This window comes from Carassius gibelio, chromosome B20 (genome assembly GCF_023724105.1).
Source record: "Carassius gibelio isolate Cgi1373 ecotype wild population from Czech Republic chromosome B20, carGib1.2-hapl.c, whole genome shotgun sequence".
In the NCBI taxonomy this organism is placed as follows: domain Eukaryota; kingdom Metazoa; phylum Chordata; class Actinopteri; order Cypriniformes; family Cyprinidae; genus Carassius; species Carassius gibelio.
The window spans coordinates 28,616,959-28,632,609 of NC_068415.1; the positions used below are offsets into that span (position 1 = coordinate 28,616,959).

Genomic DNA, 15,651 nt, shown 5'->3' on the forward strand with positions numbered 1-15,651 from the left:
GCATGTTGTGTTCACTTTTATTTCTTTTAGGTGCTTGCTGTCTGTGACCAGTTTTCTTGCTTCCTGTAGTATTGAAATTATTGTGCTGGGCTTAAATTAAATGATCTCTTCTGTCTTGTTGTAAGTAGAATACAGTTTCTAAGGAGACCTGTTGTACAGAACATGACAATAGAGTCAGTTTTGACCTGTGTTATGTGACTTAGGTTTCGTTACGGGTGGAGAGACGTCTACAGGAGATTGAGGATGAGATGCACACGGGACGGCAGGCGCATTCTGAAAGACATCGCAGAGAGAAGCCAAAAAGCATGTCTGGTGAATTGCAGGAGGTAGAATATTCAACTATTTATTTGCTAATATTTTAAAGGGTTTATGTCATTACAGATTTTTATTAAAATTCTGAGATGAAAGTAGTTGATGTACCTTGTAACTATACTGTAACTTCAAAACTCAGAGTCCAAAAGGACCATTTATTTAGGACCTGTCACTCTGCAAGTTTTTGTGAAGAAACTCGTTGTTTAAAATGAATCAGTGGCTGAAGTTTATCTAGGGACATTGATCATTGTAGTCAACCCCGACCCCAGTTTCAGCATGAGATGTTTTGTAAACACAGAACAATGCTTGTGTAGCGGAGTAAAGCACTGTTTTTCATAAGTTTAGATAAAGTTTTAGTTTAGAAAACTCAATTATAACCATTTAAAAATAAGGGAAAATCATGTAAAAAAAAGAAAAAAAAAAGAAATCAATTCTCATTTCAACGCTCATTTGTCTCTGCATTTCAGCTTAATAAATTATCAGGGCGAAATCATTGTTAAAAACAGTGATTTGACAGTAACTTTAGAGCAGGTTAATGCTGTACTCCTACCAGCAGGGGGCAGTATCTGCCTGTGTTTTCCATACATTAACAATTGCCCTATTTATCTGAGAGGTGACTGATGAATGGAGCCTAATTTGCATCTTCTCTTCATTGCAGTTTGTTAATGAAAAGGCAGTGTGCCTTAGGCCTAGAGAAATAATGCATTTGTTGCGAAATCACGAGAAACAAACAAGACAAGCAAATCAGGACAGATAAACAAACACTTAGTCACCAAAGAGCTGTTAAGAAAAACATGGTGCCGCTCTTTTACACACCCATATAATCAAGCCCGCTGTTAGAGCAGTGAATGATGTCACCGCAGCATTTAACAAACTGATTTTAGACTAAGGAATGCTTCCTCAAAACACATACCTAACATAAAGACAGCGATTCAATGGCATCAGTTGCATTTTTTGTGGCTGGGCGGCACCTTAATGTGATATTATTTGAGTTGTGGTCTGTCTATGATAAAATGAATTATATTAATTATGTTTCCCCTTCTATAATTATGCATCTCACTTATAGTTTGCCATTCTGATGATAAATAGCATTCCAGCTGTTTCTTACAAAAAAAAAAAAAAAAAAAAAACATTAAGCAAATTCATTTTGTGCTCCATATGCATTCTGGAATCACACATGCTGGGTTTTTGAATTAAATGGTAATGACATGTGGCACATAATATATGTTAGTTGCAATTACAACTTTGGTTTTACTTTAAAGTTTGACAAAGTGAATTAAATGTACTCCAGTATAAGTTTGCCAAGTTGTTTTTCAGACTCAACAAGTACATTTCATATAAATGCAATCAACATCTGAAAACTAATAAGTGGTGCTTTTTAAGGCAAGTGGGTTAATTACAACTGCTTATACAAAGGGTTATGGCTTTGGAACAAACCCTGTGGCTTTAATTACTGCCAGTCAATATACAGTATAAGCAATTTAATTTTAGTGGTGCTTACGCTTTTTATGCTCTTTTTAGCTCTTTTTTTTTATTTATTAATTACTAAATTATTATTATTATTATTATTATTATTATTTGCTTAATGGGCAATAAAATGGGTGAAAAAAACCCAATTAGACTTAAGGCCTTTACACACTGAGCATGATGCGAAAAAGTGAGGCGAGACACGATGAATAGTGAATTCACACTAAATGTGAAACGATTGTTCGCCTTCTGCTAATTCACGCCTGCATGCTAGGTGGCACCAACCAATAATGCAGTTTTCCTCGGATATGTATCTTGTAAATGGATTTAACATCATCCACTGCTCAGTAAACAGCATTAAATTAAGATAAACAAGGTTCTACACCAGAAACTATTTATAATGCTAACTAGAATAGGCTACATCCTAAAATATAATTAGAAGTACAATTATTTTATGTTTATTTTCTACAATTAATTTATGTATTTTGTTAATTTATTTGCTCACACAATTAAAACCATCATCGAGTGCTTGTAATAACTTCCAGTTGTGATCTATAGTTGATCGCACTGTTGTATGTTTAATAGCGCTAAACTGCTAATATTTGTCAACAATTTTTTATTGCTATAAAATACCATGAGCTAGATACAAAACATATAAAGAAAATATATTGTCATAATCATATGTCTATTTGCTTTCATATTTTATGTGTAGAAAAAGTGAACAAGCTCTGACTCATAACACTCGCACATGTTGAAAAAAATGGACAGTGCTCTACAGAACACATAATTCAGTGGACCATTAATAGAAATGTTATTCTGTATAAAGAACATGTGAGAATAAATCTGTTATCAAATAACAATGATAACAAGAACACAGCATCCACTCTTTTCTTATATCCGGGATAATCTTGCATTTGTTCACACTGGTTTTTAAAACAGCGCCACCACTCTTGCGTTTTTGTGCAACAGCAGCTGCTCCGGTCACTTGATCCTAGCTCAAATCTTATTCGACGACCTGTGTTTTCGCTTTGCAAAACTGAAAAGATTCATCGTACTTGTTGAAAAAAATAAATAAATGCATTTTCAGTGTGCAAATGTTTGTGGTGTATGTCGAAGCATCCACATAAATCTATTGTTTTATTCCAGCATGTCTGTAACAACATAAACTTCACAATCACGGGAACGAGGAGGCGGGAACTGGCGGACAATCAAAATGAAACTTTAATTACAAAATAAAGACACAACAGCACAAACAAGATCAAAACACAAAATAAATCCAGGCCTGGTCCTCTCTTGTCCTTCACTATCGTCGCTCCTGTTTTATATCCTTCCATCTCCTCCATGGGACTCGAGACCGGTGGGTCGAGCAGGTGTCACTCATTTCCAATCACTCCACCGGCCTCGCTCCATTCCCATGGCTCTTGGCCCCTCCCTACTCGCCACATACCCCCAGGCCACAAACCTCGCAGGGCGTGGGGTACTCCCAAGACTGCGCTCATTTCCAATCACTCCACCGGCCTCGCTCTGTTCCCCCGGCTCTGATTAGACCGTTAGCATCTTGCTCAAAAATTACCTAAGATTTTTATATTTTTCCTATTTAAAACTTGACTCTTCTGTAGGTACATCTTGTACTAAGAACGATGTAAAATGAAAAGTTGCAGTTTTCTAGGCCGATGTGGCTGGGAGCTATTCTCTCATTCCAGTATAATAATCAAGAAACTTTGCTGCCATACCATGCGTGCAGCAGGTGCAATGATATTACGCAGCACCAGACAGTAGTCGCCAGTGAGTTGCTGGGTAAATATCAAAACTCTTTGGTCATTTTTGAAAGAGGTGCTAACGGTGTAATCAGATTCAATTATCAATTCTAAACTAAAAGTGCTACCGCCAGACCCGGAGGTCGGCTGAATGGATTCGAAAATAGTAAAACTCAACTGTTTAACTCTAGGGCAGTTGGAATATTAGCCTATTCTCAAAAATAGTGGAGTGTTCCTTTTAAGACCATTTCACACTGATCGCGATACGAAAAAGCGAGGCAAATCGCCAATGAATGTTGCTTTCACACTGAGTGTGAAATTATTGATCACCTGTTGCTAATTCACGCCTACACGCTAGGTGGCACTGACCTAAAAGTAGCATCAAGCCACATTAGAAAATGTATGTAAAATTTTTATGCTTTTGCTTAAAACTCACAGTAAACTATTGAGTGCTTTTAATAACTTATTATTGTGATTTATAGTTGATTTCGATTCTGAAATGCGCATACACTGCTTATTCGATAATATAATACGCCACACTGCTTGTTGTCATAAACATCATTTATTGTTATAAAAATACCATAAGCTGCATACAAAATCCATACAAAAAAAAAATAATCATAATATATCTATTTGGTTTCATATTTAATGTGTAGAAATATATTTCACCATTTTATATTTAGTTTTTTATACAGAAGATCTAGAGCAGGGGTCATCAACTATATTTGTCAAAGGGCCAGAATTTTTCTCTGCAGACACTGTAAGGGCCAGATACTCGTAATATAAAATAAAATTCGAATTGTATCCTAATATGTTATTATTTGATATACTAATTTTAATTCCAAATATATGTTTTTTTTTTTTTTAAATATTACTTGTACTGCAGCGAGCCACCAGGGGGCGATATCGATATTTTATGCTTCATATTTGTGAGGCTGTCAAGCTGTCCATCACTGTCACATGCAGGTCGTAGTTTGTGGAGAACACTATAGAAAAGCCTTCTGAATATATTTAAATGAAAAAATGGCACTCTCAAAGAGCCTTAAGCGAAAAGTTGATTCAGAGAACCGTAGTTTTAATGAAGAATGGACTGATAAGTACGTATTCATAGTGCCTACTGATAGAAATGCTGTACCTGTGTGCCTCATTTGGTTTTTTCTTCTTGTTAGATTTAAAAATAAATAAATATGGAATGGACCCGAATATTCGTTTGGTGGGTTGGTATTCGATTTGAAAATTTGACATTCGAATATTATTATTATTATTATTATTATTATTATTATTATTATTATTTGCACACCTGGGATCCCCCGCGAAATGGTTCTCATTCCCCCTTGAATAAGGCCGGCAACACACTGGCTGCGTGACCGTCTCAGCTGCGTGGCGTGTCCATTTTTATCTCTGCTCCCATTTAACAGGTTGGAGTTTGCACACTGAGACACGCGTCTCAGGCGCGCTCGAGCCACGCGGAAAACACGTGCATGCTAGAAAAAGAACCGACGCGTGTTCCAGCCACGGGAGTGTTCTCTGGCTAACACGCAGAACAGCGGAGTTTGTATGGACCGAAGTGCATGTCTGAGCTTGTGTTTTGTTGCTTTAACATTGTGGAAAATAGAATAATAGAAACAAAATGTATTAGCATTTTTAACCGTTATTATTAATCTAAATTAATCTAGTTTTTAATTTAACTTAATTTCGTTTTTTTCTTTAATTTAAATTGTTTTTTCTTTATTTAAATTTAGTTTTTCTTTATTAAAATTACGTTTTAAATTTAGTTTTTCCTTTATTTAAATTTAGTTTTTCTTTATTTAAATTTCCTACCCTTAAATCTACCCTTACTACTATTTAAATCTACCCTTACTGTTCCAATTTGTTAGTCAGAAAAATATTAGACTACCTTAAAAGTATTACTTAATTTAACAGATCTGTGTGTGTGCGTTTTATATCACTAGTGCAGTGTCCATTCTTGGAGCATAAAGCCCTGCCCGTGTGAGGTGCGCCGCTTCCCGCTTGCGCTGTTCTGACTGTAGTTTACTAAAAGTTAATTAATTCTGAATGTGTCACGTCTCGCACCATCTATATTGCACCAAATGCGACACTGCACTCCCTTGTGAAGTCGATTGGATGAACGGTTCTCGAAATAATAAAAATGTAAATGGACATACAGACACAGATTCCTGCCTTTATTAGAGAAAAAATATGTTAATTACTACCGAAGCTTCGAAGCTCAAAAAATGGTATTCGGACCAGCCCTAAACTTTTTCCTCTTACAAGGCTATTCCTGAATTCAGTATTATTCTGGGGGCCGGATGGAAATCTCTGGCGGGCCGGATTTCTTTTTTTTTTTTTTTTACTGGTCTGTCATTACTGTTTTCTTGCTGTAACTGCTGGAGGTACAATGTCAGCGCCAAAGTAAAATAAAATATATGTGGTGTATTTTGAGATAAAAATTCACATACACACACTGGGGACATCATAGAACAGTTTAAAACTTTGTGTCAGTGCATTCTATGGCACCTTTTAATAAAAATTATATTAAGAACATGTTAATATAAATCTGTTTTCAGATACCAAAGGTAACAAGAGCTCTGCATCCACTCTCTTCTCTCTTGGGATACTCTTTGGTGTTTGTTTACACTGGTTTTCAACCACCACTATTTGCCTTTTTGTGCAACAGCAGCTGCTCCACACATGTGATCCAAGTTCAAATCTGACTGAATGGCCAGTTTTATCATGGAGTGACAGGGAATAAACACACAGGACAAAGTTGCTTTCTGTGTTTCCACTGTAGTCTAAAGTACCGTGAAGATTAGGCAAATAGTCTGGTGACAAGATCTGCGTATGTTTCTCAATACAAAATATGCACATTTTGGACTTGCATCCTTGGTAGTTCAGACTTTGCGCTTTCGACTCGGGAGTGTGATGTCCTCGTTGACAGAAAACTGGTAAATCTGCAAACAGCAGCGCACTTGATAACATCAGTCAGCTGGTCTTGGCTACTGCAATTTTCCTCAATGTATATTTACAATAAAATGAAATAGGATATCAAATACCACTGCCTCCTTTTGTTTTTCATTTAAAAATAATAATAGCAGCATAATTTCATTTTAACATATAGATAAATCGAATACAGATCAAAGATTACCTGTTAGATGTACCCAAAACAAATCATATTTTATGCTTAACCACTAAAGAGACATCAGAGTCAGCAGCACATATTAGAAGGACTAGCCGAGTTGAGAGTGCTCTAGATGGATACATGATCACTGAGCTCCCACTGATCACGTGGAGCTGACTGTCTCCGGAATCGGCGAAACATATTTTTAAATAGGCACTATCTTTATAAATAATTTGAAGATTTGAGTTTTAAACAACTACATTCTTGCCTGAAGTACTTTTAAAATTACATTTCATTACACAATAACAGTAATATTTTGAAAATGATCCAAATAAATGGTGGTTGAAATTACAATGCTTTGTGATCTCAACCAATCAGCATGTTTAATCACCCAAGTTCCACCCCCGAAAGTTCTGAACTTTGAAAAAGTACTACCTCACCAGCAGGGACTTTCTGAGGGGCATTTTTTTTTTTTTTACCCGGAACTTTATTTAGATCCTGATTCCTGCGGTTCCATCCATCCATCCATCTGTTGTAATGCTAGTTAGTGGAGTAGGGCAAGTTAACAGTAAGGCTGCTAATCTTTTTTTTTTTCATCTCTGCTATACTCTTTGTCCTCAAAGGCTTTGAGAAGACATGACGCCCAAACCCCGGAGGCTGATGAGAACTTCAGAAATAGACTGCAGAGATCAGAGAATGACAGAAGCAAGGTGTGTGTGTCTTTGATATTGAGTTGACGTGCACAAATGGCATAAATATATTATTAATCTCAGTTCCTCATATGGTATTCAGATTATGTAAGCAGTGATTGCATCTAATAAGGTTCTGTAAGTTTGAAATTAAACATTAGTTTTGAAACTGTTTTCATTGAAAAAAAAATTAGCATCTTAAATCCTATAACAGTGTTAGAATGTAGTAATGTACTGTTAAAGAGCAGGTAATATGGTATTTTAAAGTGTCCTAATATTCTGTTGGATTCCCCTACAACAGGTTTAAATGCATCTAAGGTCAGAAAATATTGTAATTTTCTCATAATAATTTTCTCAGAGTCATTTGCCAATGATTTTGAGCAAAGTTTGGAGGAAACCCCTCCCTTGTATAAACCTACTCTGCTCTGATTTGTCACCTGGGCATGCCTGTTGTGATTGGCACAGAGAGGAGTCCCTACAGAGAGGACAATTAGCGAGTGCTACCATTGACAAAGCAATAAAACAATAATATAAAACAATAATATAGTGCTCCAATCTGTTCTTATAATAATGACCTAAAATACAAAAACACTCATGCAAGTGAATCATGCCCACAGCTAAAATTTAGCTGCTAAACCGTGAACACATGAAACAATAATGGTGGATATGTTAGTGAAAGTGAAAAAGTGAAAGTGAAGTGACATTCAGCCAAGTATGGTGACCCATACTCAGAATTTGTGCTCTGCATTTATCCCATCCGAAATGCACACACACAGAGCAGTGAACACACACACACACTGTGAGCACACACCCGGAGCAGTGGGCAGCCATTTATGCTGCGGCGCCCGGGGAGCAGTTGGGGGTTCGATGCCTTGCTCAAGGGCACCTAAGTCGTGGTATTGAAGGTGGAGAGAGAGCTGTTCATGCACTACCCCCACCCACAATTCCGTCCGGCCCGAGAGTAGAACTCACAACCCTTCGATTGGGAGTCCAACCCTCTAACCATTAGGCCACGACTTCCCCCATGGAGTCGAGTGCTAACGGGACTAACTGATGAAACAATACAGTTTGTAAACCAAAATATGTCTACTGTAATGTTTGAAGAATGGCAGACAAAATATTCTTAACTTTTAATCAGAATGCAGAACAGCTGTATCACAGGTGCACCAGCCTACACAGGTGCAGTTATAGCCTAACCCTATAACTGCCAGTGCAGCAAAATAAACCGCAGTTTCACTATGATTATAGAGTCTGTGTGCTGCACTACATTATTTATTATTAAAGTAATTAGAACAATGTCAGTCTACATTAATCATTACATTCTTAGGAAATAGTGGGTTCACAGCGAATTATCAGAACTACTTCAGTAAGACAGTAATATCGTGCTTTACCTGGAAACCTAAAGCTGCACTAGGTATTCATCACATGTTAGCACAAAAAAACATTATGAGCATACAATTGAAAATGTACACATAACACATCAATCATACTTACAGGCTTTCGTTCGGAGAGCTTGTTAGTCCAAATTAAAGATAAAAGCTAAGATTAGAGAAGCAGTCCTTGGTAAAATGACACGCACACAACAAAAGGTCTGAATTGTATTTCTCTGGTATCCTTGAACACAGTGTATTTTCAGCATGCACAATAACTAGTGGAAGTGTTTGTGGGCAGGTCAGACTCTGTTCGTGTTTCGCGGGCAGACGGGGATTATGCAAATGTGTTTCCCAGTGACGTATACCAGTAACAGGCAAAAGATTTGAAAATGTGATGACTTTAGGCAATTCTGAATAGACTCTCTCTTTTGAGAGACAGTATCTTTATTTATCATACACTTTTTTTGATTATCAACTGCATATTTTTTTACATTTAAGGAAACTGCGTTTTATAAACTGTAAATTAGATATTTTCCAAAAAACCATATGACCTACTTTTTAATAAAATGTGTGTGATGAAGCAGATATGTGATTCTTCAATTAAGGAACTTTTTTGTATCCTACTATTTGGTATTATGTTATATAAAAAGCATATTTAGAGAAAAACAAACAAACAATCAACGTGCTTCTGCTTAACCAGCTGTGGATAAACAGTTAGCCCAAAAAATAAATAAAAAAAACTTGGTAGCCAGGCAATAGAGTGGCGACGTCACACATCTACTCTTACAGCATGGCTGTCTGAACATGCCTACAAATCTGGGCCGAGAATGGTTTGTTATTGTGCCGTGCCATACCAGGCTCACGTGGAAATACAACTGTAACAGTACCTGATAGTCCTAACAACTGTTTGGCCTGATAGGAAAAAAAAAAAGGCTATATTCAAGCGCGAATGAATGGGATGCCAGGATGCCAAAAAAAAAAAAAAAAAAAAAACTATTAACAGCAGTTATTTTATGTTGCAATCAGACTTATAGCAATGAAATGTAAGAATGTAAGATTCATGTTTTAAAGGGATCATGAACATCAAAAAATTAACATTAAATTTTTTTAAATCATTATTCAAAAAGCCTGTTTTTGCCCAATTACTTACGGTCCCTTGACAAAGGGGGGAGGTACATATTAAAGAGCTGTAATTCCTTAAGCTTTCCTCCAATCTTGATGAGACCCAAAAGTTAAAGCACAGATTCACTTAAAATCAGGTGTTGGTTATGATTGTAAAGCTCCTTGGGTGTACAGTAATACACAATAAAGTGCTATATAAATGCCTCATTTATACATTCAATATTTGTTATATAACTGTAACTTCAGTATGTTTTGGTCAATATTTTTTGGTCAATTTGGTGAAATCAGTTTCTTCTGATCATCAAGCCTGCATTTATTTGATCAAAAATACAGACAAAAACAGTAATATTGTGAAATATTATTACAACTTAAAATAATAGTTTTCTATTTGAATATATACTTTAAAAAAATAATTTAGCCCAGTGATGCAAAGCTGAATTTTCAGCATCATTACTCCAGCCTTCAGTGTCACATGTAACATCCAGTCAATCACATGATCATTTAGAAATCATTCTAATATTCTGATTTATTATGAGTGTTGGAAACAGTTCTGCTGGCTAATATATTTGATGAATAAAAGGTTAAAAAGAACTGCATTTATTAAAAAAAAAAAAAAAATCTAATACAGACATCCCAAGTCTCCCGGAAGTTCCAGGAGTCTCCCGCATATTGAAAGCGGCTCCCTGAGACCCGCAAATTAGTTACAATCTCCTGGAATCTAGACCGAGCGAGCAAAAGCGCACATGTAGCGCGCGCACGGCAGAGACGGAGAGGGAGCGAGAGGCCTTGCGTGTGTGTGCTAATGTGCGTGTGTGCGAAGTGCATGTCAGACAGAGAGCATCCTGATTGGCCTGTTTCTGCAAATCAACCAATCAATTGTCAGTGTGGGCGGGCTTTTATCTCTTCTCCCGCACAAAATTAATCAGTTATGTCTATCTAGAAACAATGAACTTTTGCTGTTCCAAAACTGTCTCATAAAGGTTGAGAATGCCCAGGCTAAAAAACTGTATAAACATTTAATAACACTTCAGATATGCTGAGTCCCTTTTATTTGGTTTGTTTTATTTTATTTATTTTGTTTTAGCTTATTTTTATTGTTTTTTTTTTTCAATCTAATTTGTTCTCCCTTGTCATGTGAACAGTATAGAAAATGTCTTCTCAGATGATTTGCTGGAGGTGTGACTCTTAGTTTATGATACAATAAGATTTATATTGTACATTTTGAGGATGTAATATTTTTTTCTTCTTTTTTGTCAGATTGTTTTAATTGTTTATTGTGATAAGATATTAAAAAAAGTCTATCTAGAAACAGGAGCACCATGGCAGAGGGAAAGTGCCACAAAAAAAAAAAAAAAAGTATAAGACACATTTTACGGCAGACTACACGAAAGTGTACCCCTGTCTTATAGAAGTAAAACATAATGAGTCTTGCTGAAGAATTGCCCATGGCAGGTTAAATGATTGCAAAAGGCATGTTGAGGTGAGTTGACAAGTTTCATTTCATCTGCATATTATTCTGGCTAGTTGCCAAGGCTACATGAAAACAACAAAGCTTTAGACCTGTTTAAAGTTGCAATGGAAAATAAATAAAAGCAGTTTACATAAATTGTATAAGCAGATTATAAATAGTAAAAGTAATCTACATATTTAAACATAATTAACGAATAATTACATAGGCCTATAGCTTATAGAAATAATATTTTATGCTATATCTTTTATATATAGCATAAAATCTTCGGGATACCTCCCTGAAATGACTTTTTGCAGGTTGGGATGTCTGCTAATAATATATTTTCTTTACTATCACCTTTTATCAATTTAACACATCCTTGCTGAATAAAAGTATTGATTTTATTTAAAAAGAAGAAAGAAAAAAAAATACTGACCCCAAATTACTGACCAGTAGTGTATATTGTTATTAAAAAATATTTATATTTTAAAAACAAAGCTTCTTTTTTTTCATTATCAAAGTTGGAAACAGTTCTGCTGCTTAATATTTTTTCAGAACATGTGATCCTAAAAAAGTATCACATGTTCTGAAAAAATATTAAGCAGCAGAACTGTTTCCAACTTTGATAATGAATCATCATATTAGAATGATTTCTAAAGGATCATGTGATAATGATCCTAAAAATTCAGCTTTGCATCACAGAAATCAATAATTTAAAGTATAATACATTTAAAAACAATTGTTTTAAATTGTCATATATATATTTTTTCTGTATTTTTGATCAAATAAATGCAGGCTTGATGAGCAGAAGAAACTTCTTTCAAAAACATTAAAAATAGTTATGTTTCCAAACTTTTGGTCTGTACTATATATATACATATATACACAGTACAGACCAAAAGTTTGGACGCACCTTTTCATTCAAAGAGTTTTCTTTATTTTCATGACTATGAAAATTGTAGAGTCACACTGTAGAGTTTTTTGGTTTCTTGTTTCTCATTTTCCTCTTGACAGTACCCCATAGATTCTCTTTGGGGTTCAGGTTTGGTGAGTTTGCTGGCCAGTCAAGCACACCAACACCATGGTCATTTAACCAACTTTTGATGCTTTTGGCAGTGTGGGCCAGTGCCAAATCCTGCTGGAAAATGAAATCATCATCTTCAAAAAGCTGGTCAGCAGAAGGAAGCATGAAGTGCTCCAAAATGTATTCGTTAACTGGTGCAGTGACTTTTCAAAAAACAAAATGTACCAACACCAGCAGATGACATTGCACCCCAAATCATCACAGACTGTGGAAGCTTAACACTGGACTTCAAGCAACTTGGGCTATGAGCTTCTCTGCCCTTCCTCCAGATTCTAGGACCTTGGTTTCCAAATGAAATCAAATCTTCCTTTCATCTGAAAAGAGGACTATGGACCACTAGTAATAGATTTTTGGCAAATACTTTTATTTTGACGGGTTTACCTTTGCAGTTCTGTGTATGTGATACTACACACTCTATGATGTGATATGAGCTAGTTTTACTCAAATCAAACGGTAAGATGCTCATGAAGTGACTCTCAGTGCAGTTCTTGAGATCTTCTTCATTTGTTTACATCCTCATTTAGTGAGAGGAAAGACGCTGAAATCACACGCGCTTCCGTGGCATTCCATTCAGTTTTTATGACTGGATTCCGTCCTCGTTTTATGCATCGTGGAAGTCATAGTCCCCTACAGTAGACATCTGCCTGCTGTTCGCCCTAAGTCTTAAAACCGAAGTATTTCCATATAATGGAGCCAGTTGTCCTGGTATTGTTTTTTTTTTTTTTTTTTTTTTTTTTTTTTGACTAGTTCTGTACCTTTGACGGGAGGGGGGGCAAAATCAAGGAGGGGGGGGGGCGGGGGGCGAGCGAACGGGGGCGAGCACATCACAGAGAAGGCAAACAAGCAAAGTGGCGGAATCAGAATTAAAAAGCCACACAGATGGGAAATCAAAAATTACCTGTATTACAGTGTATGATGTAGCTGTCCATCAGTGTAAACAATGTGCAAAGTAATTAAACCAAAAAGTACACGATTTATAAAGTTATTGGCTTCTAAAGTAAGGAGTCGACTCTGAATCGCTGAAACGAGTCGTTATAGATTTCAAATCTTTTGCCCATCTCTATGTACGTCACTAGAACACTTTGCATAATAAAAGGCAAATTGTAAAGGCAAGTTTGTTTTATTTTCACTGCCAAAGAATGAAGATCAGAAGAACCAATGGCTAAAATTCATTTTTACCACAATACCAGAGCAGTACAACAAATCCCTTTTGTATGTGTGCTGTCTGCAGCCTTTGTCTTTGCTGATCTTCATTTACAAACACATCATTAAAATGGGTGGAATAAGACCTAATTCACCCCAAAAAGATGCTAACGCATTATTTACCGTGAAGTTGTGTGCGGAACAACCAATCAAACCTGACTATGTCAGTTGACCAATCAGAACACAGTATGCTACCGAAAGGTGTGGTTTAAGGAAACTGAATCTTTTGAACTGCTTCATGCGAACCGTTTGGGGATCTCTGAGAATTGAGGTAATTTTAAAATGATATTTTGACAAAATGACAATGTTTTTTAACCTTGGATGGATTTAAACCTGTTGTACAGGATTTATAAACAGTGATAGGAAGCTTAGAATTTTCATTTTACTGGATCTTTAAATATAAACAATATATCGATATATACGATGTGTCAAAAACCATATCGTATTTAAAAAATATCTTGATTAATTTTAAATATCCCGATATCGCCCACCCCTAGTAATCCATCCATTCTTTAGAGTCTCGAAGAGTTAGCTAAATCATGCAGGTTTAATTTATTCGTTTCTTGTTTTTGACTAATAAGGCCTAAATAATGGGAACAAATGTATACAGTGCCTCACGTTTTATTAACATGCAACAATTTCTTAATCAGTGTACAGACAAATGTATTTTTTCCTAAGAAGTGTTCGGTCAGAAAAAAAATGGAACTGTAACGAATAACAAAAATGCATGTTATTTTATTAAAGAATTAAAAATATAAATAAAAATATAGGCCTAATATATGAAAATATTGACATTTTGCACATTATTACATGTAGCCTAGCTCACTAAAATATGCTACCACTTTAAATACCCCGATGAAAAGTAAACCACAATTTCTTTTGAATAATATAACACATAATTCATATAATATAAATAATACTAAACACCTTTTAAATGTCAAATCTAAAATATGGTTTAATACCATGCAAAACTGACATCTATTTATGAAAATGTGTTTTGATGCGCTTGTTTGATAACTTGTTGTTAAAGCACCACTCAGCAGTCAAAAGCTGCAAATACACTTTACAGACGCGGCAGCGACGGTAAAAGGGGCATTTTGGAAGTCTACCTACTGTGTGTTTAAGGCTTGCCACAGAAATATGACGCAGCTTTTGAAAGAAAAAAATAGGTCTATTTAATAAACAAAGATTTTTGCTTCAGTAACACTTCAGAAAAGGGAACACATTCACCATTAACTAAGAGTTAATAACCTATTTATAACCTTATTTGCTGGTTATTAATAGTTAGCAATAAAGGTGCAGCTCAACAAATTAGAATGTTGGTTAACCAAAAGTTGGTTAAATGACCATGGTGTTGGTTATTTCAAGCTTTACAATCCACTGAACTGCTATCTCACTTAGTCTCAGTATGCATTTAGCCCTTATTTATCAAAAGTCTTACTATAAAAATACAACAAAACATTTTCTTACAACATTACGTTAATTATTGTGACAGAAGTGCATTATGAAGAAGAAATGCACCTGCTGTTAGTAGCATTAGAGCTAACGTTAGCATTAAGCTACACACACACACACACACACATATATATATATATATATATATATATATATATATATATATGTATATGTATATGTGTGTATATATATGTGTATGTATATATATATATGTGTATGTATGTATGTATGTAATGTATGTTAACTGTTAATAATCGGTCACGAGCGTCAGTTTAGGAAAAAAAACTGAAATGAACATCCCTAGTACAAGATTATTTGTCCGCCTGAGTCTCTTCCCTTTTGGACTGTGTTGATTTGTTGTGATGGTAGTATGATTTCTCTGTAGTTTGGTGGGCAGTGGGTGTCCTTCTCTCTGTCTCCTGTAGAATCTGAATATCCATTTCCCTAATGCTTTTCTGGTATTCTGTGTTTGAACTCTTTAGCCCAAAGGCTGTTGAATTCAAGCCTTGAATATTCCTCATTAATATTTGACAGTCATTACGAGTTCAAAGTGTAGAGTTCTTGTTTTCAAAAATTCTTTTCTAATGTAATATAATGTTTTGTAAAAGAAACATGTTTTTT

The 15,651-nt window shown here is 35.5% G+C and overlaps 1 protein-coding gene across 3 annotated transcripts in view; it reads left to right on the top strand.

Annotated features, from left to right (window-relative positions):
* Window positions 1-15,651, top strand: part of LOC127983650 (centrosomal protein of 128 kDa) — a 122,912-nt gene that overhangs the window by 6,422 nt on the left and 100,839 nt on the right. For 2 of the 3 annotated variants that reach the window (XM_052585859.1, XM_052585860.1), the window contains exons 8-9: window positions 204-326; window positions 7,278-7,364. In XM_052585859.1, the coding sequence (XP_052441819.1) occupies window positions 204-326; window positions 7,278-7,364 (210 nt within the window). The remainder of the gene's footprint in view (window positions 1-203; window positions 327-7,277; window positions 7,365-15,651) is intronic. The other variant, XM_052585861.1, reaches the window with a different exon arrangement.